General features: G+C 50.6%; 9 protein-coding genes across 9 annotated transcripts; 5 read left to right on the forward strand and 4 right to left on the reverse strand.

The window, feature by feature from the left end:
* Positions 1–1,222: 1,222 nt before the first annotated feature.
* Positions 1,223–2,718, reverse strand: BDW70DRAFT_139659 (uncharacterized protein). The gene has a single exon (XM_073737445.1). It carries the CDS (start codon positions 2,262–2,264, stop codon positions 1,596–1,598), a length of 669 nt encoding a protein of 222 aa, XP_073594255.1. The 5' UTR covers positions 2,265–2,718; the 3' UTR covers positions 1,223–1,595.
* A 566-nt stretch (positions 2,719–3,284) lies between these two features.
* On the reverse strand, positions 3,285–4,459 carry BDW70DRAFT_139662 (bifunctional thymidylate/uridylate kinase). The gene is made up of 2 exons (XM_073737446.1): positions 4,181–4,459; positions 3,285–4,118 (listed from the first exon to the last, which is right to left on the reverse strand). Exons 1-2 carry the CDS (start codon positions 4,323–4,325, stop codon positions 3,592–3,594), a joined length of 672 nt encoding a protein of 223 aa, XP_073594256.1. The 5' UTR covers positions 4,326–4,459; the 3' UTR covers positions 3,285–3,591.
* A 181-nt stretch (positions 4,460–4,640) lies between these two features.
* BDW70DRAFT_151544 (tRNA-ribosyltransferase family protein) lies at positions 4,641–6,210 on the forward strand (the record flags this gene model as incomplete). Its single annotated transcript, XM_073739306.1, has 3 exons — positions 4,641–4,839; positions 4,976–5,957; positions 6,036–6,210. 3 exons carry the CDS (start codon positions 4,641–4,643, stop codon positions 6,208–6,210), a joined length of 1,356 nt encoding a protein of 451 aa, XP_073594257.1.
* Positions 6,211–6,416: 206 nt separating this feature from the next.
* BDW70DRAFT_79477 (methylenetetrahydrofolate reductase (NAD(P)H) MET12) lies at positions 6,417–8,737 on the reverse strand. The gene is made up of 2 exons (XM_073744876.1): positions 8,629–8,737; positions 6,417–8,551 (listed from the first exon to the last, which is right to left on the reverse strand). The coding sequence occupies exons 1-2, from the start codon at positions 8,713–8,715 to the stop codon at positions 6,584–6,586; spliced, it is 2,055 nt and encodes a 684-aa protein (XP_073594258.1). The 5' UTR covers positions 8,716–8,737; the 3' UTR covers positions 6,417–6,583.
* Positions 8,738–8,937: 200 nt separating this feature from the next.
* Positions 8,938–10,092, forward strand: BDW70DRAFT_139666 (uncharacterized protein). Its single transcript, XM_073737447.1, has 2 exons — positions 8,938–9,133; positions 9,218–10,092. The coding sequence occupies exon 2, from the start codon at positions 9,394–9,396 to the stop codon at positions 9,973–9,975; it is 582 nt and encodes a 193-aa protein (XP_073594259.1). The 5' UTR covers positions 8,938–9,133; positions 9,218–9,393; the 3' UTR covers positions 9,976–10,092.
* BDW70DRAFT_79480 (nucleoside-diphosphate kinase) lies at positions 10,019–11,038 on the reverse strand. The gene is made up of 5 exons (XM_073744877.1): positions 10,907–11,038; positions 10,767–10,797; positions 10,628–10,671; positions 10,475–10,578; positions 10,019–10,416 (listed from the first exon to the last, which is right to left on the reverse strand). Exons 1-5 carry the CDS (start codon positions 10,921–10,923, stop codon positions 10,151–10,153), a joined length of 462 nt encoding a protein of 153 aa, XP_073594260.1. The 5' UTR covers positions 10,924–11,038; the 3' UTR covers positions 10,019–10,150.
* A 210-nt stretch (positions 11,039–11,248) lies between these two features.
* On the forward strand, positions 11,249–14,378 carry BDW70DRAFT_79493 (glucan 1,3-alpha-glucosidase ROT2). Its single transcript, XM_073744878.1, has 3 exons — positions 11,249–11,429; positions 11,486–12,236; positions 12,288–14,378. The coding sequence occupies exons 1-3, from the start codon at positions 11,348–11,350 to the stop codon at positions 14,311–14,313; spliced, it is 2,859 nt and encodes a 952-aa protein (XP_073594261.1). The 5' UTR covers positions 11,249–11,347; the 3' UTR covers positions 14,314–14,378.
* Positions 14,379–14,514: 136 nt separating this feature from the next.
* Positions 14,515–15,909, forward strand: BDW70DRAFT_139669 (PQ-loop repeat-containing protein). The gene is made up of 4 exons (XM_073737448.1): positions 14,515–14,769; positions 14,850–14,969; positions 15,021–15,233; positions 15,296–15,909. The coding sequence occupies exons 1-4, from the start codon at positions 14,726–14,728 to the stop codon at positions 15,717–15,719; spliced, it is 801 nt and encodes a 266-aa protein (XP_073594262.1). The 5' UTR covers positions 14,515–14,725; the 3' UTR covers positions 15,720–15,909.
* Positions 15,910–15,921: 12 nt separating this feature from the next.
* On the forward strand, positions 15,922–17,349 carry BDW70DRAFT_139671 (uncharacterized protein). Its single transcript, XM_073737449.1, has 3 exons — positions 15,922–16,015; positions 16,103–16,442; positions 16,515–17,349. The coding sequence occupies exons 1-3, from the start codon at positions 15,976–15,978 to the stop codon at positions 17,086–17,088; spliced, it is 954 nt and encodes a 317-aa protein (XP_073594263.1). The 5' UTR covers positions 15,922–15,975; the 3' UTR covers positions 17,089–17,349.
* The last annotated feature ends 687 nt before the right edge of the window (positions 17,350–18,036 follow it).

The raw sequence follows: 18,036 nt of genomic DNA on the forward strand, positions 1-18,036 counted from the left end.
AACTTGATATAGAAGAACTTTGATTCGGGCATGAAGAACTGTGTCATTTGAGGCTGTACGGTTTGTCTTATGAATCCCCCATACACTAAGGCGGGTCTTAATCGTACGCTCACTAACCTGAATGTCATATCGATTCCCTAGTAGCATAGCAATAGTAGGAGGAGATTTGCCTGATTTATACAAGGTAGAGATTTCGTCCTTGTATGGCTCAAGGTTTATTGACGGCCGAGGCATTCTGAAAGCTTTGTACGAAGGTAAGAAGTTAAAAGAAATGAGAAATACAAGGAGAAGTCTCCAGACCTTTTTTAGAGCAAGCGGTTGGATAAGCGGTGTACAAACTCGTTACGTGTTAAATACGTTTTTGCCCTTTTGTTCGAACAGTATGCCGTAGAGATCCAGAGCACAGATGGTTAAGGGAACACCGAGATGAGCCCGCCCGGGAAGGCTACTACTAATGTGGAGTCTCGGAACAGCAACGAACAACAGCAGCAACAGCCCACTCGGGTCAGTCAGAGTTGGGTAGTTAGGAGTTAATAAATTAGCGGGCGTTAGTCGACTAGTATAGCCAAGTCAATGTCCAATGACTAGTAAGCGCGACGTTTGGAAAATTCATACAAGGTCACTGGTTCGCGGACAAGTAGTAGGCCGAGCCAAAAAAGGAAAGCTAATGCTGAGCTGGAGCCCGTCAGGGACCTCTTGCGGTGGTCTGACCTACCTCGCGTTGACGGCAGGATCAATGAACAAGCGACTCAGATGATGCTTCAGACTGATTTCTGTGGCAGAACTTGATCGAGGGTAAAAGCTGAGCTTTACAAGGTTTGTTAGATTGACCAAGATTTGATCAAGAATCTGGTTTATGCCTGAGGCGCTCTTTCCGTGTCAGATTTGTAACATCCGGTACGGCACTAGAAATATATAGTCCGCAAACGTACATTGAGTAGCCGGGCTCGGCTGATGCCTTCCCTAATTTACGCTATGCGGATCTCGCGACTACAAGAGCAATAAGTCAGGAGCAATCTGGTAAGGAGAATAAAAATATTGCATAATATTCCCCTGCCGGAGACAAGTCTGATATTCGAAGACGCGAAGATCTAAGCTGAAAGCGATGACGAATCGCAGCCAGATTACATGATCCGATGCTAGTGCGGACGCTGCGTAATCTGAATACGAGGGTACGAGCTTATATTCACCTCCCAACTACCTTTCTTGTACACTACAGAGCTTCCATTCCAAATTCATCATCGGTCGTACGCCGTACAGGACCATCTCCGCTGAATCAAAGCGGGAATTTTTTGCCACTTTTGAGCGCAGATTATACCTCCGGGCTGCTCATCTTTTCGAAGAACACGCAAAAGGTCGAAGGCTGCAGCTGTGCGTTTGAGTTGACGATTCTTGGCCTATATATTCGCCAACTTGGTCCCCGGACAAGGACATATACAGTCCTTTTTCGCGCGGGGCAGGACACCAGAGAATCTCATGTTGCTTTTCCCTGGCAATACACTGATCAGCGCATAGAATCAGCATGTCGAATTGGGTTTAGTTGTTTCCGGAAATATAGTCCGCTTCAACCCATAGCAAAATAAGCGGCCATTCGTTCAATCCAGCAGCTCATTGCCGAGAAAGTCGTTCTTTTCAATGTTCACTTCGGTTCCTGAAGCTTTCGAACCATGCTGCGAGTGGATGCTTGCGCCAGACTCTGAATCGGAGCCCAGAATGCGATCCCAGTAGTCGATCAGAGAATCCGTGTCATCGCTGTCCTCGTGCGATGTGTCAACTACGATATCCGCAGCGGATGCATTATCATCTGATTCTGCCGTGGCATCTTGCGCCTTCTGTATTGTTCTACTCCTCATTCCGCCTTTTTTCAGCATATTATGCAGCATTCGTCCGCCCCGTAGTCGGATGCTCAGCTCTTTCATCATAAGAGGCCATTGAACAGTTTGGGCACACGTAGGACACTTTCCAGTGAGCGGAACAAGGCGCTCTGGATCCTTCGTGGCATCCAGGAACGTTCTCGACAAACACAGCAGATGGGTAGTACTGGTACAGTCCGCGTTTGGGCAAACAACTGCCGAGTCATTATCTATATACTGCGCCTTACAAATTTTGCAGTATGAGCCTCGCATGTCGTCAAGCAAGAACGTGGCCTTCTCCAAATAATCCAGGATGGGCGTATAGTCGACTCCAATCTCCCTAACGCTGCCGACCCTCAGACTGTGGTCATATTGGGAGAAAATATTCGCACAGTTGCCATCCGCGATCATTTTAATATGGTCTGGAATGCTGCCGTTTACGCGGCCACACAACCCTCTCCATTGCTGTGAGACGTCCGCAGCAAAGAATCGCAAAGTAAGAGGCCATTCTCTGAAGTATGTCGAACGTAGCAGAAGATGTAGATCTTCCAGGTGAGCCTTCAAAGAAGTCCGAGTACGGCGAGCTGGTGGTTTTCTCTTTGTTTTTTTCTTCCCATCGTCTTTCTCTTCATCTTCATGCTTTCCAGTAGCTCTGGAATCTATCCGGCCTTTAGTCTTTTGAAGGGGCTTATTTACTGCATCATCATCTTCGATCCCTTCTTGGGTCTTCGACTGCTCCTTGCTCGAAACGTCTGCCGTAAGATGTCGAGTAGCCGCCGGGTGCTGCCACGCCCATCTAAAGTCTGTTAAAATAGATATTCCAAGAGAGCGGACAATACAAACTTACTCAAACTGCAGCGCCGCAATCTTGCTCATAAAACCTTCTACAACCATCACCATTTCCCATGGCCGTCTCTTTTCATCCGCTGTTCGGCGAGCGCCTCCTTTGCAGAGTCCATTATGTTGAGCCAGACGTCGAGCAGGGTCTGGCGTTGAGCCAATATATAGCGCTTGGGTTTTGTATCCGGTACCCATAGACCGAAGTAGGTAACAGCAGTAGTAGGCTGGGACTACCTTGGGCTCTTCCATCTGTTCGTCCTTGGTGGAGCCCATTTTATCATCAGCAGTCGCAGGGATGATAAGTTATCATGCCAATATATATGAACAATAAGGCTGTCAGTGTATGAGCACAAGCTCTTTTATTAAGTGACATAAGAAGCGTTGGTTGTTTAGTGTTGTTACTGGTCGGCGTATGTAACCGGGGCAATGCCGCCGATGTTGGGAAGAACCCCTGAAGTTGGAGCGATTCTATCTTGCACGATTGTCCAACTCGTTGATAACAGAGAGGATAAATTATCCAATAAAATTTGTCTATGTCGTTTTATATGAAGAGATGTATACAAGAAGATGACTATATACGACGTAATTGGGCGACCTGAAACTTTCATGGTATGTCATTGTCACGTGACGTTCATCAAAAAATGGAAGAGCCCATTTGCACAGTCTCGATTGTGCCGAGCCCACAGATGCAAAACGATTTATATCGCTTGCATATTGGATTGCCTGGTCCTTAGTCGTATTGATTACACAGTCGGGATTATGGTTATCTCGTTGGGCGTTCGGGCTCCAGGCCGTTGGTCATTGAGTGAGCGTGGCTCAAGGAATAATTGCTTGACCCTCGTTCTTGAAGCTCCTGTAGATGAGGTCATACCACACCAGGCCATTTATATAGCTTGTATCAGGAGATTGGTACTAGCTTTCCCAGCGGACTGGCCGTGTCGACACCTGCAATGCGCTCGGTTACAACGGTTAAAATATCCTGCGACACTTCCGCCAAGGACTTCCCAGCGTCAATTATTCGAATGTCGGTAGCGCGCTGAAGATCGAAGATGGTATTGAACAACTCGCGTACCCGAGTTTGCATGGCCTCGTTCTCGTAGCGCTCTCCGCCGAAACCACCACGCTCTGCAGCCTCTTCGGGAGATATGCTGAGGAACAGACATAGATCCGGCTTTGGTAAACCGACCTCCGGTTGCCATGCCCATTCCAGTGAAAGAGAAGGATTGGCCTTCGCAGCCGAGTAGACTGCACCAGAGTATGAGTAGCGGTCTATGATCACACTGGTCCCGTTGGCGATGTCCGACTCGATGCTCTGGGCGACCTCCCATCGGTTGGCCGAGAACAGGAGGTGAATAGAGTGATCGTCTAAGTGAGACTGTCCGCGTAGATAGCCATCGATCAGCTTCCCTATGGGCGTCGTTCGATCTGAAAGTGGACGGTTTGGTCAATTCGCGTACTTCGGAACGTTCGAGCAAAAGATGAATCACCTGGAAACCTGATGTACTTCACGGAACGGCCTCCTTCTTGTAGAATATTGTGAAGGAGCTTGCATTGGCTGGATTTGCCTGCTCGATCCAGGCCTTCAACAACAATCAGGACCCCGCGTCCCCCACGCGTGCCATTCGCGCCCATATTGGAAGATGAATGTACCTCAATCGAAAGTAATCGTACTGGGTCGCGCGGATAATGGCATAGAATCTAGAGTCGCAGCAATTTCAGGCTATAATTCGAAGTGTCCAGGGAGTCGACGCGCTGCATCAGGATACCGTGGATAGGGGTCTCGTTATCAAGGTCTACCGTGATCTGGAGGAATTGGAGTCGCGAAACGAGCTACTTATCGATAACAGCCTCTGCCAACAACTTGACATTTTCTTCAGCTGCACATACTCACTCCTTCAGCTGCGCATCGCCATGGGATCAGATACACCATTACACTCGCCACATGAAATGCTCAATTTTAGCATCTCGAGGTCTTCAGCCGCAGTGCTCTCCCCGCGGCTGGGAAGACTGACGATCGCAGGCCGAAAGCCCATCTTGACGCCCCACTACATCCCTCTGACATCGCGAGGGGTTGTCCCTCATCTAGCACATGATGTGATGCGCGATAATACCTCTATTGGTAGCCTGTATATTGGCCTAGAAGATTGTACGTACCCTGAAATTGAGGGAAGGTGAAGCGAGGCATACTGACAAGTCAATGCCCGCCGGGGCTCAGATATCAGTCATAGAGAAGCAGCACCTGCAGTATAAAAAGTCTTCACTACCTGTCCCATTATATGCAGTCCCAACTGCGCCTCATGAATCGGCTTTGCGCAAATTCATCTGTGCCGCCGATGACCTGCTCCTGGTTTTCGGCGCACGCCGGGAACCTCCAATTGCTTCTGGACCGGCAAATACAGACACGTCAATTGCTGTACTTACATCCGTGGGCTATGCGCAGCTAGAGGCGAACGAGTACATTGGAGCTATTCAGCGCCTCAGCCCAGATATCGTGGTCGGGCTGGCAGATCTGCTAGTAGGCCAGAAGCCAGGTACAAAACGGCGGGTGAAGATGGTCGACCGGACGCACGCTTTTACCACCCATGCAACGGAAAACCTCTACGGGCCCCAGCTTTCGGAACATAGTCGGTCGACAGCGGCGTACTTTGCCCCGATATTGCCGCTGGAGAATACCCAGCAGCAGCTTTACCTTGAAGATCTGGAGACGGACTTGCGGCCATTCATTTCTGGCCTGGCGCTCTACGAGCCCACGTCGCTCTCTATCGTCCCCGAGTCGCTAGGTGACCTCCCGCGCCTCCTTTTCAGTGGACCAAGAACACCGCACGATCTCCTACGCGAGGTTGAGCTCGGTGCAGACCTCCTCACGATCCCGTTTCTGGCCAATACGTCGGATGCAGGGATGGCTTTCACCTTCGCCTTTCCGGCTCCATCAGATACCGCATCAGCATCAAATCCATCCATCGAGCCCCTTCCTCTCGCTGATGATCTTTGGTCGCGATCAAACACTACAAATACTGGCCCACTAAGTGAATCATGCGCTTGCTATGCTTGTCAAAACCATCACCGCGCCTACATCCACCACCTTCTCTCTGCCAAGGAAATGCTCGCATGGACGCTTCTCCAAATTCACAACTATTATACCATGGACCTCTTCTTTGCTAACGTCCGTAAGAGCATTGAGCGCGGTACATTCGAGGCAGATGTCCGCACATTCCAGCAAACATACGTGGCTGATTTTCCTGAAATTACGGGCCAAGGGCCGAGGTACGTTCTTCCAGAGCTTGACGCAATCATCGCCATTTGTGCATAACGACGTGTACTGACAGTATTTGGTCTTTACAGACTCCGTGGCTACAAAATCCCCACCTCAGGCCCTGCTCAACCGCGCCGTAATCCACCAGCTTATGGAAGACTAAACGTCGCCGCGGAGAAGTTTGCAGAGTCCCAATCTGATCTTGCAACCCCTGATACGGGGGCTGAGGGGTTAGAAGAGCACGGGTTCGCGGAGAAAGCATAGGTACTATAGCCATGGGGCCTTCATCCAACCATATCACACTAGCAATTTTGCGCAGGATTAGAACCTAAGCTACGCATTTACGTTACATAGCGTCGGTGTTTTAGTGCTGAAAGCGTCGTATATAGTTCTTTTGCATGTATGCCCACTAGGTAACTTCAGAACATGGGTACAAGTTTAAAAGGCATTTAAAAGCGAGTTGACTCTTTGGGAGCTCTAACACAGCATCCATATGGTAAAAAAGGAACCCTAACCAAAACCCGCCCATCTAACAAATCCAAGCTAGAAACGTGATGTTGAATTTATATACACTTAAGTTGAACAGAAAGCAAACCAGATGCAACCTCTTATAAGCGTTAAGTCAGATTTAGTGCCACTAACAATTCGCCAAAAGCCTCCACATCCACTTCTTCTCATCCTCCTCCTCCTTCGACCCTATCTCCGTCCCAGCCCCAAAGTCCTGTCCGACAACACAAACAAGCCAGACATCATTCTTTGTCTTCTCGAGAAACTGCTCTGTAGCCGAGTTCTTCGGGTAAATGCGGCGCCATTCATCCCAGATACGGTAGGCCTCGTCGCCCCATGCGCGGAAACTGACTTCCTCAATAATGGTGGGGGTGACGATTTCCTTGCCGCGGAAGACACCCCACGTGACGGCGTTGACATTGTTCGGGTTCATCTCAACGGGCTCGGTGTCTGATGTTTCGGCGGGAAGGGAAGACTCAAAATCGCCAGCAGCGTTGGTCGCAAACCAGGCGAGCTTTTCGTGTCCGTGTTTCTGGAGGAGGGGTTTGAGGGTGGTTTTAAAGTCGGAGGCTGGGCAGAAAAACTCAACGAAGGGCTTTTGGAAGACGAAGCCCTCGCCAGGAGGACCCCAGCCGAAGATGGGGTCATCGCTGCGAACGCCGTTGACGGCCGGCTGGGAAGCAAGGGTCCACCAGCCCTTCTTGTCGATAAGGGCGAGAAGTTCGGGACGAATTGTTTCTGTTTCGGCATTGAGGCCGCTGGTGTTTTCTTCAGCGCCACCTTCAGACCACGGGACCATATGAAGATCACCGGATACATGGCGCCTGAAGAGCTTGCTGATATCGTCGGTAGAAACAGGGTAGCCCCAGATTCGATGAGCAACGGATGGAGCAACGTGTAGAGATGGGCCGTAGCCGTCAATCTCACCGAATGCTGGAGAGCGAGCATCACCCCAACGGCCGTTAGGGAAGTCATCCCAGGTGGCTTCTCGGCCGAGCGCACCGAGACCTTCGGAAATCTGGAGGGTTGTGCTGCGATCAGGGGGCCCTGCAGGCAACCCTGCACTGGCGGCAGTAGCTTCGTGCGTTATAGACTCTTTCGATGACCCGTTTGAAACCTTATCAACAATCACGCGGTTATGTGGGAGAGAGCTAATGGAAGAAGCCCGGCGCCGTCGATTGGCTGTTTCTGCATCGACGGTAAGCAATGAGGCACCATCAGTTACAGCCTCTGCATCATCGTCACGGTCCGGAATGAGCTTGCATCGTTCCAGAATGAAGGAAACAGTCTTCTCAAGATTCAGGGTATAGAAGTGGAATCCACGTAAGCCTGGAGTGGGCAGCTTCTTCATTCCATCCACAAGCTCCGCGATGATATCCACACCCAGACGCTTGACGGCATCGTCATCGTGTTTGACCTCATCCAGTTTCGCAAGAATAGGCGGCGGGATCTTGACGTGGCTAAGCTTCGTCACTCGCGTCAATATTTTATAGCTGTGAATGGGCATCAAGCCTGGAATGATAGGAATCGTCTTAAAAGTGCCGGATTCATGGTTCCGCAGCAGGTTCTCAAATTCCGTATAGGCGTCAATATCGTATGTCAACTGCGTCATGATAAAGTCGGCGCCAGCCTGTGTCTTCTCAACCAACCACGGCAAATCGACCTTCGGATCCTGAATATCCTGGAAAGAATCGGCAGGGTGGCCTTCCGGGTACGCAGCAACGCCGACACAGAAATAGTCTCCATACTTTTTCCGTATGTACCGGACCAGATCCACGGCAAAGGTGAAGTCCTTGTTGCTGTCGTCCTCCCCATGCATATTGTACTCTTCACTCCGCGGGGGGTCGCCACGCAGCGCCAGAATGTTCCTAATCCCCAACACCTTCGCTTCCTCCAGTGCTTGGTCCACTAAAGCTCGACTCATATTCGTGCACGTCAAATGTAAGCATGTTGTCAGCTGTAGTTGGCGTTGGCAGATCTCCGCCAACTCGAGCGACCTCGCTGCAGTGCTTCCTCCAGCACCCCAAGTAACTGTAACGAATAGCGGACGCAGCGCTTGTGCCATACGCTCAAGACGCGCTTGCAGATTGGCAAAGCCCTAGAAACAAACCTCGTTAGTCGTGACCCTTTGCTTCTGAAGGCAATCGCCGAATGCGGGGAGGAATATAGCCCCACCATCTGAGTCTTTGGAGGGAAGAACTCAAGAGAGAAGTAATTTGCGCCGGGCGGCAAAGCCGCTATCTTATCTGTGATTTTCTCCATGATTGGAGCTATATGATTTCCGTCTGAATGTTTAGGGGATGTGAAGAGAGAGGAAGAAGAAAGAGGGGTGAAGAATATGACGAATTCGGGGAGGACTGCTGGTGGGTTTTTGTTCGGAGTATCCTCGCCCCCCCAAGGCCCGTACCTCAGTCCGGCCATTGGCCTGCCGCCTGCAATTGACTTGAGATTTCAGAATCTGCCATAATTCTGCTCAGAGATACTTATTGGTTGAATTCGCTCAGCACAATCAGGAACGAGATATCTGTTAAAGTGTCGATGGCGTTGCATTTCGACTCCGACTCATCGGCTCTTCTCCATCTCATTGCCGTATAGATCCACCATCAGGTACCGCAGACCCAAAATGCACCACATATTCGGGTCAGAGCAGCTTTACACGGCCCTGAAAATCTAAACCATGGTAGGTTAGTCAATAGCCATTTTTCACAAGCAATTGGAATCATCCCAGAGGCCAGGAGTTGAAACAATCCCGCTGCAAACACAGCAAACAGAGGTCATACCGACACAGCCCCATACATTTCAGTCTCCAGGCAGAGCTTAGGACTCTGATAACCATCTAATTAGTGCTGCATCTTTGAGATCTTCGATGCTTAGCATCTTAGAGACTCCTCTGCGACTGACGCACTGTTTATCGGCCGCCTCAGAGGGGGCAATCTCAATATGCCGTCAACCCGCATCTTGCGCACATGCCGCTTCTCTTCACGACTGGCCCAGAGCTCTTCTCGTCGACACATGACAATACCACCGAGTCCTACACCACATCCTCCTAAAGACGCTCAATCCCGCCTCCGCCGGTTCAATGACCGTCTGCCTCCGTTTCTCCGCGCGTACACCACTCCCTTACTCGGTGCACCGGCAACACACGTAACATCCTTCTTGATTCTCCATGAGATAACTGCGATAGTCCCCCTTTTTGGACTTGTAGCGGCATTCCATTACGGGAATTGGCTGCCTGATTTCACGTCTAATAGGGGGTTCAAGGAAGGTATAAGGAGATTTTCGAGGTGGCTAAGGAAGAAGGGCTGGGTGGAGGATAACGTTGAGGTGGACGAGGTGACATTGGGTACAGCTACGGAGAAGGAAGGCGTGCGCTTGATTCTGGAGTTTGCGACTGCCTATGCAGCTACCAAGGCCTTGTTGCCTCTGCGGATAGTTGCTAGTATTTGGGCCACGCCGTGGTTTGCGAGGACTGTCTTGGGTCCAATTGGGAGGGGCACGAGGAAATTCTTTCGTAAGCAATAGCCCGCACTGTCTTCCTGCCCTCAAGGTGCAACATATGTGTTCAAGAGTCAAACCGTAAATATAACGAAAGGTTTTATATTGTATAGATTCTATTCTCACTGCATCTGTGCATTCAAAGCTATATTGCTCGCGCTATAACGGACGCAGTTCCCTAGAGATGAAGTTCTTAGGGGATTTATTCCTTCTCATAGATCCAGCCGAAAGCGTTCAGCTTGTAGTTCTGGATCTCCTCAGGGGTGAACCAGAGGCCGATCTCCTTCTTAGCGCTCTCGACACTGTCGGAGCCGTGGCAGACGTTGCGGCCGACGTCGATGGCGAAGTCACCACGGATGGTGCCGGGGGCGGAGGCAAGGGGGTTGGTGGCACCGAGAATGGTACGGCCGGTCTTGACGACGTCCTTACCCTCCCAGACCATGGCGACAATAGGGCCGCTGAGCATGTCTATTCTGGTATGAGATTGCGATCACAAGTGCCAGTTACTTGAAGCGTGGAAACTCACAGGTGACGAGGCCGGGGAAGAAAGGCTTCTCCTTAAGGTCACTGTAGTGCTGCTCAAGTAGAGAGCGAGAGGGAGAGGTGAGCTTCATAGCAGCGAGCTTGAAGCTAGTAACGGTTAGTATCGCGCCTGAGCAATGTTGAGAGGTATACGTACCCACGGTTCTCGAAGCGAGAGATGATGGGGCCAACGAGTCCACGCTGGTGAGAATGTCAGTTAATGGCTTTTCTCAGAGACAGCAGTATGATTCGTCTCATAATGTCGGATATATGACAATAACTGCTCAATGCCGTACCTGGACACCATCGGGCTTGATGGCAATGAAACTACGGTGAGAAGTTAGCTTGGTGGTTCGAGGAGGGGTAGCAACAGCAAACAAAGAGAAAAGTTGGGGAGACTGTGCTGCAAGGGATAAAAAGATGTTCATGCACTTACGTCTGCTCAGAAGTCATTTTGATAGGAATTGAGGTAGAAGACAGGGAAGTCAATCTAATACGTTTGAGGAGAGGAAGAAGCGGAAGCTGATGTTGAGCTGGCGAAATTCTTCTCTTATTCAGTCTAAACGCCTGTGTGGGGCGCTCGAGTTTGAGACTCGAGGGGCTTCAGCGGCCGGTGCAGGTCTATGCCTTGCGGCCTTGAAGCCTGAAAGTATAATGGCCTGAATTATGAGGTGTCTCACCCCGGCTTGCTCGAAGAGGACTAGTGCTGGAGCTCTCCGCTCTCCAGAGAGGCCAGCCTGGAAGCACTGGTTAACAGCACTGATCAACAGCACTGTGTGGACTTTAGCTCTGGTAGATGCAGGTCAGAGCACCTTGTGGCAAGCGTTGATTCACTCGGAGATTGAGTGTCTCTGGTTGCGTCCTCAATTCAGCCATCATGGCCCGGAGCCGGCTATCATCCAGCTGGACCCTGCTGGTCACCCTAGCGATACTACTTGGATGCTTCATCGTACCAGGAGGTGCGTACTAACCTCACATCTTTACCCTAAATCATATTGACTTGTCTCTATTATAGTCACTGTGAAGCATGAGAACTTTAAGAAATGCTCTCAATCAGGTTTCTGCAAGCGCAACAGAGCACTTGCGGACGAAGTCGCCGCCAAAGGCTCATCCTGGAGCTCCCCGTACGAACTCGATCCCTCAAATATTCAATTCAAAGACGGCCAATTACGAGGAACAATCTTAAAGACCATTTCACCTACTGAGAAGGTGAAGCTGCCTCTGCTTATCTCTTTCCTCGAATCCGGAGTCGCACGAGTCACCGTCGATGAAGAAAAGCGCATGACCGGCGATATTGAGATCCGTCACGGGAGCCAGGCACGTAAAGAACGATACAATGATGCTCAGTCGTGGGTATTAGTTGGTGGCTTAGATTCTAGCAAGTTAGCGATCTTGAGCCCAGAGTCTGAGGATGGTTATACCAAAGTTTTGTATGGACCTAATAACGCCTACCAGGCTGTTATCCGGCATGCCCCTTTCTCTGTTGACTTCCAACGGGATGGCCAGACACATGTCCAATTCAACCACAAAGGATACATGAACATGGAACACTGGAGGCCGAAAGTTGATGCCCCATCCGAATCTGAACAAGATGTGCTCGATTCTCAGGAAGAAGAGAGCACCTGGTGGGAAGAGACCTTTGGTGGAAACACAGATTCGAAACCCAGGGGTCCCGAAAGTGTGGGGTTGGACATTAGCTTCCCAGGCTACACTCATGTGTTCGGTATCCCCGAGCACGCAGACTCTCTGTCCCTGAGGGAGACACGGTAAGCTGCTTGGCTTATATCTCATCACCTACCCAAACTAACCATAAGTAGTGGAGGGCCGGGCAACCACGAAGAGCCCTATCGTCTGTATAACTCCGATGTGTTCGAATACGAGCTTAACAGTCCTATGACTCTATACGGTGCAATCCCGTTAATGCAAGCCCACCGCAAGGACTCCACTGTTGGTGTCTTCTGGCTCAACGCTGCCGAAACCTGGATTGACATTGTGAAATCAAAAACCGACACGCACAGCCACTGGTTTTCCGAAGCTGGACAGCTCGACGTATTTGTCTTTCTGGGACCTACCCCTGGCGAGATAAGCAAGAAGTATGGCGAGCTGACCGGTTACACTCAACTACCCCAGCAGTTTGCTATTGCTTATCACCAATGCCGCTGGAACTATGTCACTGATGAAGATGTGAAGGAAGTTGACCGCAATTTTGACAAGTACCAAATCCCCTATGATATCATTTGGCTCGATATCGAGTATCTCGACGACCGAAAGTACTTCACTTGGGATCCTCTAACCTTCCCTGATCCCATCAGTATGGAGAAACAGCTTGATGAGTCGGAGCGCAAGCTTGTAGTGATCATTGATCCACACATCAAGAAGCAAGACAAGTTCGAAATCTCCAAAGAGCTGAACAGCAAAGGCTTGGCTACCCTGAACAAGGACGGTAATGTCTACGAGGGATGGTGCTGGCCAGGGGCTTCCAACTGGATCGATTGCTTCAACCCTGCAGCTATCAAATGGTGGGTCGGCCTCTTCAAGTACGATAGGTTCAAGGGAACCCTTCCTAATGTGTTCATCTGGAACGATATGAACGAGCCCTCTGTTTTCAATGGTCCAGAAACCACGATGCCGAAGGACAACTTGCACCACGGTAACTGGGAGCACCGTGATGTTCACAATGTCAATGGTATAACTTTCGTCAACGCCACATACCAGGCTATGCTGGAGCGCAAGAAAGGCGAAATCCGACGGCCTTTCATCTTGACCCGATCGTTCTACGCGGGTGCCCAGCGCATGTCCGCCATGTGGACCGGAGATAACCAAGCCACCTGGGAGCACTTAGCGATTTCCCTACCGATGGTTCTCAATAATGGAATCTCCGGATTCCCGTTCGCTGGTGCCGACGTTGGCGGATTCTTTCACAACCCAAGCAAGGAGCTTCTGACCCGGTGGTATCAGACCGGCATCTGGTACCCGTTTTTCCGCGCTCATGCCCACATTGACACCCGCCGTCGTGAGCCGTACCTGATCCAGGAGCCATTCCGGTCGATCATCACGCAGGCCATCCGGCTGCGGTACCAGCTTCTTCCTGCCTGGTACACTGCTTTCCATGAAGCTTCAGTGAACGGAACACCGATCGTGAGACCGCAGTTTTACGTTCATCCAACAGATGAGGCGGGTTTCACCATTGACGACCAAATCTACCTCGGCTCCACCGGTATTCTCGCAAAGCCGGTGGTCACTGAGGGCGCCACGAGTGTTGACATATACATTGCGGACGACGAGAAGTACTATGACTACTTCGATTACACTGTGTACCAGGGAGTTGGAAAGAGACATTCAGTTCCGGCCCCTATGGAAAAGGTACCTGTGCTAATGCAAGGAGGTCATGTCATTCCACGCAAAGACCGACCACGTCGCAGCAGCGGACTCATGAAGTACGATCCGTATACGCTCGTGGTGGTTCTCGATAAGAACGGACAGGCGGAAGGCACATTGTACGTTGACGATGGTGAGACCTTTGACTACCAGCGTGGGGGATACATCCACCGCCGCTTCCACTTCCAAGACTCCTCACTCGTTTCGGAGGATATTGCAACTCACGGCCCTCAGACGGCTGCGTACCTCAAGACCATGACCAGCGTCAGTGTTGAGAGGATTGTGGTGATTGACCCCCCGAAGGAATGGCAGGATAGGAGCACGGTCACTGTGATTGAAGATGGAGCAAAGACATCCTCTTCAGCACAACTGGAGTATCATGCTCAGGGAGGCGGCAAAGCTCCGTATGCGGTAGTGAAGAACCCCAAAGTGGGCATTAGCAAGACTTGGCGGATCGAATTTTAAGCTCCAGCACTTGGCTAGACAGAGTACTAAATAGAAAGATGCATTTTACATACAACCCTGCCAGGCTATCACAACATTTGATCCTTCCTTTAAGGCTGCGAGACTAGTTGGCGATCGATGCACTAATCGGGCAAAGCTTGAGCTTGTTTTGTTGAGGCCCCGTAGGTAGCTGACTCAGCTATATATAAAAAAAGAAAGCAACTGAAATCCGCTTGCGGGAGATCATAAACTCGAGAAAACTTGAGACTCGAGTTGACTACTCCGTGTTTGTTGTTTTAGTCCTTCGTATCTTACGTTAAATGTGCCTTTTCCCTCGTGCTCTGCCCCGCGATCCGTCCTCCGCGTTTGCAACTTCCAATCCTTGGCCTCCTGAACCCCAAATCCCGAAGTTCCATCAACAAACGACTACGCTATGTATATTGTCTCGCAGCTCCTCGAATATGGAGCTCCAATCTTGTACGTTCATTTGCCCTCTGGACAGTTTCATTCAAAATATGCAAAAAGTCTGCTGTTTGTTGACACTTGCGCGCATATAGCATCGTTACGTCGCCCGTGACGTCCTATGCGGACCAGATCCTGAGCATACACCGAAATCGAAGCTCCGCTGGCTTCTCGCTTGATATCCCACTGATTATGCTGGTGGCATCGATCCTGAAGTGCGACTCGCTGTTGCCGCAACACTGAGCAATGCTGACAGTCAGCCACAGAGTCTTTTTCTGGTTCGGCGACTATTACTCTCTCGCGCTCCTGGCGCAGGCCATCCTTACGATTGGAGTCCAAGCCATACTGTTAAAGGTTGCCCTGGACAATCGACCGGCGCCCGGACAAAGAAGCGGAATCGAGCATATTCCGTTCAGCGGCGCGGAGGATAAGGGGTTTGCGAGGCCGTACGATTTCTGGCAGTGGAAGAACGCGCGGCCGTATGTCCTACTCATTGCTTATAACGCGGCTTAACGAGACTAACGGCTTGCTTTGGTTGCAGATACTGGTTGTTCCTGGCCTATTTCACCGGTGCCCTTGCCTTCATTCACATCTTCCTGACGCCCATCTCGAGCTCCCCCACCTACATCAGCTTCCTGGGATATTGGGGACTGGCTGTTGAAGCGGTACTACCTCTGCCACAGGTTCTCGCCAACCACCGATCTCGGTCGTGCAAGGGATTCCGGTTGTCCGTGGTTGCAGCGTGGATCCTCGGCGACATTATGAAACTGAGTTACTTCTTCACCAGCGAGCAGGTAATCCCCTGGGCGTTCCGTATGTGCGGTATCTTCCAGTTCATTTGCGATTCTATTTTGGGCCTGCAATTCTGGGTGTATTCTCGGGGCGCGTCGAGGGTGGCTGGAAATCCACAGCAGCGCCTTGAAAACGAGATCGGCCTTGAAGAAAAGGACATCCGAATGACATGATGAACTGGCATGAAGTGTGTACCTAGAGGCTGACGAAACTGGTCGGCCATGCTTGATAGATGTTCGTTTTTCCCATTTCTATATATTTCTTCCGTGCTAGCCGGTTGATTTAGAGCCCCGCGTTTCTGACCCCACCAGAAAAGATCATGGATGACGACTGTATATTAATACTCCTACTATTCTTTCTAATGAACTTGACTTTCTTCAATACTTACCTTACACACTCTTGAGTTTAAACATTGATCACTCAGTCATCATGGCCTCAGAACAAACTATTCGAATTGGCTACGTCCCCGGTACGTCTGTTCCTCAACCCGCCGCATTAACAGCTATCAGAGCGACCGGACGAACACTTCCCTTCGATATCTACTAACGTCGCCCAGAACACTACCTAGCACCCCTTCACCTCGCCCTCCGCAACCCGTCTGTCTCTTCCCTCCCCTTCAAGATTGCCCTCACTCCATTCCCTTCCGGAACAGGGCACATGATTACCTCGCTGCGGTCTGGCGAAATCGACGTTGCAATCGGCCTAACAGAGGGATGGATCGCTGGGTTGGCGGGCAAGCAAGCGCCCCAGGATGAGAAAGAGCGCGGATACAAGCTCGTAGGTCAATGGGTTGATACCCCGCTGCGGTGGGCGATTGTCACGGGGCGGAACAGGGACGAGTTGACTGGTGTTGAAGAGTTAGAAGGGAGTAGGGTTGGTGTTAGTCGCTTAGGGAGGTGGGTTACTCTGCTCTGCTATGAAATACGTTCATGAAAGACGGAAAGAATGCTCACGGGATTCGTTGACAGCGGCTCACATATAATGTCATTCGTCCTTGCACAACAGCGCGGCTGGAAACCCACCTCCCTCACGCCGGTGGTGACTGGCCCTTTCGGCGCGCTCCGCGACGGTGTGACGGGCAACAACCTGGAGGCTAACAAGCCCACATCCGAATTCTTCATGTGGGAGCACTTCACCACCAAGCCCTATTTTCACTCGCCGGAGTCACCGCTCAAGAAAATTGGCGAGATCTTCACGCCCTGGCCGTCGTGGATGGTTGTGGCTTCAACCTCTGTATTTCCTACACCCGAGACAGACGAGCGGCTGAAGCAGCTGTTTGGCTTGCTGGATGAGGGTATTAAGGAGTTCAGGAGCGATCTGGGCAGGGTTATAGGTTTGTTGGGCACGGGGGAGCTGGGTTGCACGTATGGAGAGGAAGATGCGGGCGAGTGGATTAAGGATGTGAGGTTCGTGGAGGGGGTTAGGGGGGTTGACGAGAGTGTTGTGAAGGGAGTTGTGGATGTGCTGAAGGTTGCGGGAGTGATTGACGAGGGGTTGGAGGATGGTGAGACTTTGAAGAGGGTGGTCGGGATCCGAAGGTGAGTCTTTTTGCTGAGAAAGCTGATATTCGAGATAAGCGGCTGTCGAGCTGGGTAAAATATCTCGTCACCTGGACAACACTGGCACATTCCCTCTACATGCACTGTATGTTCTAGCCCAGCACTCGAGGGATAGTCTAGTGCGTTTACCGGATTGTTGCCGATTCATGTACATCTGGTTTTCACAGTGCGGACACTGAGCGTCAATCACGTATTCAGTAACTACTCTCGAGATAGCCATGTAATCTCCATTCCGTTACTCGCGTTCCATCCCAATAAGGCATAAACATAATATATAATATAGATATAATATATACAACTCATAATTGTCGAGGGTCCCAGGTCTTTCATGGCCGTCACAGTATAATCTTCATGCATTCAATTTCCATATCATCCCCTACAATACTCTCCAAGAGACCAATGGCCTCCAGTACCCATCTTCCATGATAACAAACATAAGGGCGTGGCCTCGACCCGTTTCGTAGCATGGCCCGGCATTCCGCTAACATTCCAACTGACAAGCAATATGGGAGTGTCCTATTTCCGATGATGCCGGGCTGATCTCCATGAGTATCTGGCATTTTGGAATGCAGATCAGTAATTAACCACTAATGTATACCTTATGACGGACATTCATCAGTCAAGAGATGAAGTGCTGTATCTCAAGCTGGAAATGTAAGTCTTGACAGCTTCCGGCCCGTCCCCCTCGAGCCAACCCAAGAATGCTTTACTAACAGAACTCATGAATCTGAAGAATGACACGCATCAAAACAAACCCGCCGGCATGCACTAATCCAGGACATTACGTTTATAAGAGACTGGTTGAACTAGCCACGATGCTCTCACTAGTTGACCATTCCATTTTTCGGTGCCCGCCTAGTCCTGTCTGGGTAGGTTGTTGTCGTCGCCGCCGTGGGAGGTAAAGAGGTTTCTATGTAGAAGGCAGAAGAAG

Source organism: Aspergillus foveolatus (assembly GCF_047715535.1).
Source record: "Aspergillus foveolatus strain CBS 279.81 unplaced genomic scaffold BDW70scaffold_38, whole genome shotgun sequence".
Classification (NCBI taxonomy): domain Eukaryota; kingdom Fungi; phylum Ascomycota; class Eurotiomycetes; order Eurotiales; family Aspergillaceae; genus Aspergillus; species Aspergillus foveolatus.

Coding starts and splice junctions, on each gene's coding strand:
- BDW70DRAFT_139659 (XM_073737445.1), bottom strand. CDS start 2,264: ATGATCGCGGATGGCAACTGTGCGAATATTTTCTCCCAATATGACCAC.
- BDW70DRAFT_139662 (XM_073737446.1), bottom strand. CDS start 4,325: ATGGGCGCGAATGGCACGCGTGGGGGACGCGGGGTCCTGATTGTTGTT. Junction 4,119..4,180: donor GAAGTACATCAGGTTTCCAG/GTGATTCATCTT, acceptor GTCCACTTTCAG/ATCGAACGACGCCCATAGGG.
- BDW70DRAFT_79477 (XM_073744876.1), bottom strand. CDS start 8,715: ATGGAGAAAATCACAGATAAGATAGCGGCTTTGCCGCCCGGCGCAAAT. Junction 8,552..8,628: donor TCCCTCCAAAGACTCAGATG/GTGGGGCTATAT, acceptor GTTTGTTTCTAG/GGCTTTGCCAATCTGCAAGC.
- BDW70DRAFT_139666 (XM_073737447.1), top strand. CDS start 9,394: ATGCCGTCAACCCGCATCTTGCGCACATGCCGCTTCTCTTCACGACTG.
- BDW70DRAFT_79480 (XM_073744877.1), bottom strand. Junction 10,672..10,766: donor TCAAGCCCGATGGTGTCCAG/GTACGGCATTGA, acceptor CATTCTCACCAG/CGTGGACTCGTTGGCCCCAT. Junction 10,579..10,627: donor TCTCGCTTCGAGAACCGTGG/GTACGTATACCT, acceptor AACCGTTACTAG/CTTCAAGCTCGCTGCTATGA.
- BDW70DRAFT_79493 (XM_073744878.1), top strand. CDS start 11,348: ATGGCCCGGAGCCGGCTATCATCCAGCTGGACCCTGCTGGTCACCCTA. Junction 11,430..11,485: donor ATGCTTCATCGTACCAGGAG/GTGCGTACTAAC, acceptor TCTCTATTATAG/TCACTGTGAAGCATGAGAAC. Junction 12,237..12,287: donor CTGTCCCTGAGGGAGACACG/GTAAGCTGCTTG, acceptor AACCATAAGTAG/TGGAGGGCCGGGCAACCACG.
- BDW70DRAFT_139669 (XM_073737448.1), top strand. CDS start 14,726: ATGTATATTGTCTCGCAGCTCCTCGAATATGGAGCTCCAATCTT. Junction 14,770..14,849: donor GAATATGGAGCTCCAATCTT/GTACGTTCATTT, acceptor GCGCGCATATAG/CATCGTTACGTCGCCCGTGA. Junction 14,970..15,020: donor CTGGTGGCATCGATCCTGAA/GTGCGACTCGCT, acceptor AGTCAGCCACAG/AGTCTTTTTCTGGTTCGGCG.
- BDW70DRAFT_139671 (XM_073737449.1), top strand. CDS start 15,976: ATGGCCTCAGAACAAACTATTCGAATTGGCTACGTCCCCG. Junction 16,016..16,102: donor TCGAATTGGCTACGTCCCCG/GTACGTCTGTTC, acceptor AACGTCGCCCAG/AACACTACCTAGCACCCCTT. Junction 16,443..16,514: donor GGTGTTAGTCGCTTAGGGAG/GTGGGTTACTCT, acceptor ATTCGTTGACAG/CGGCTCACATATAATGTCAT.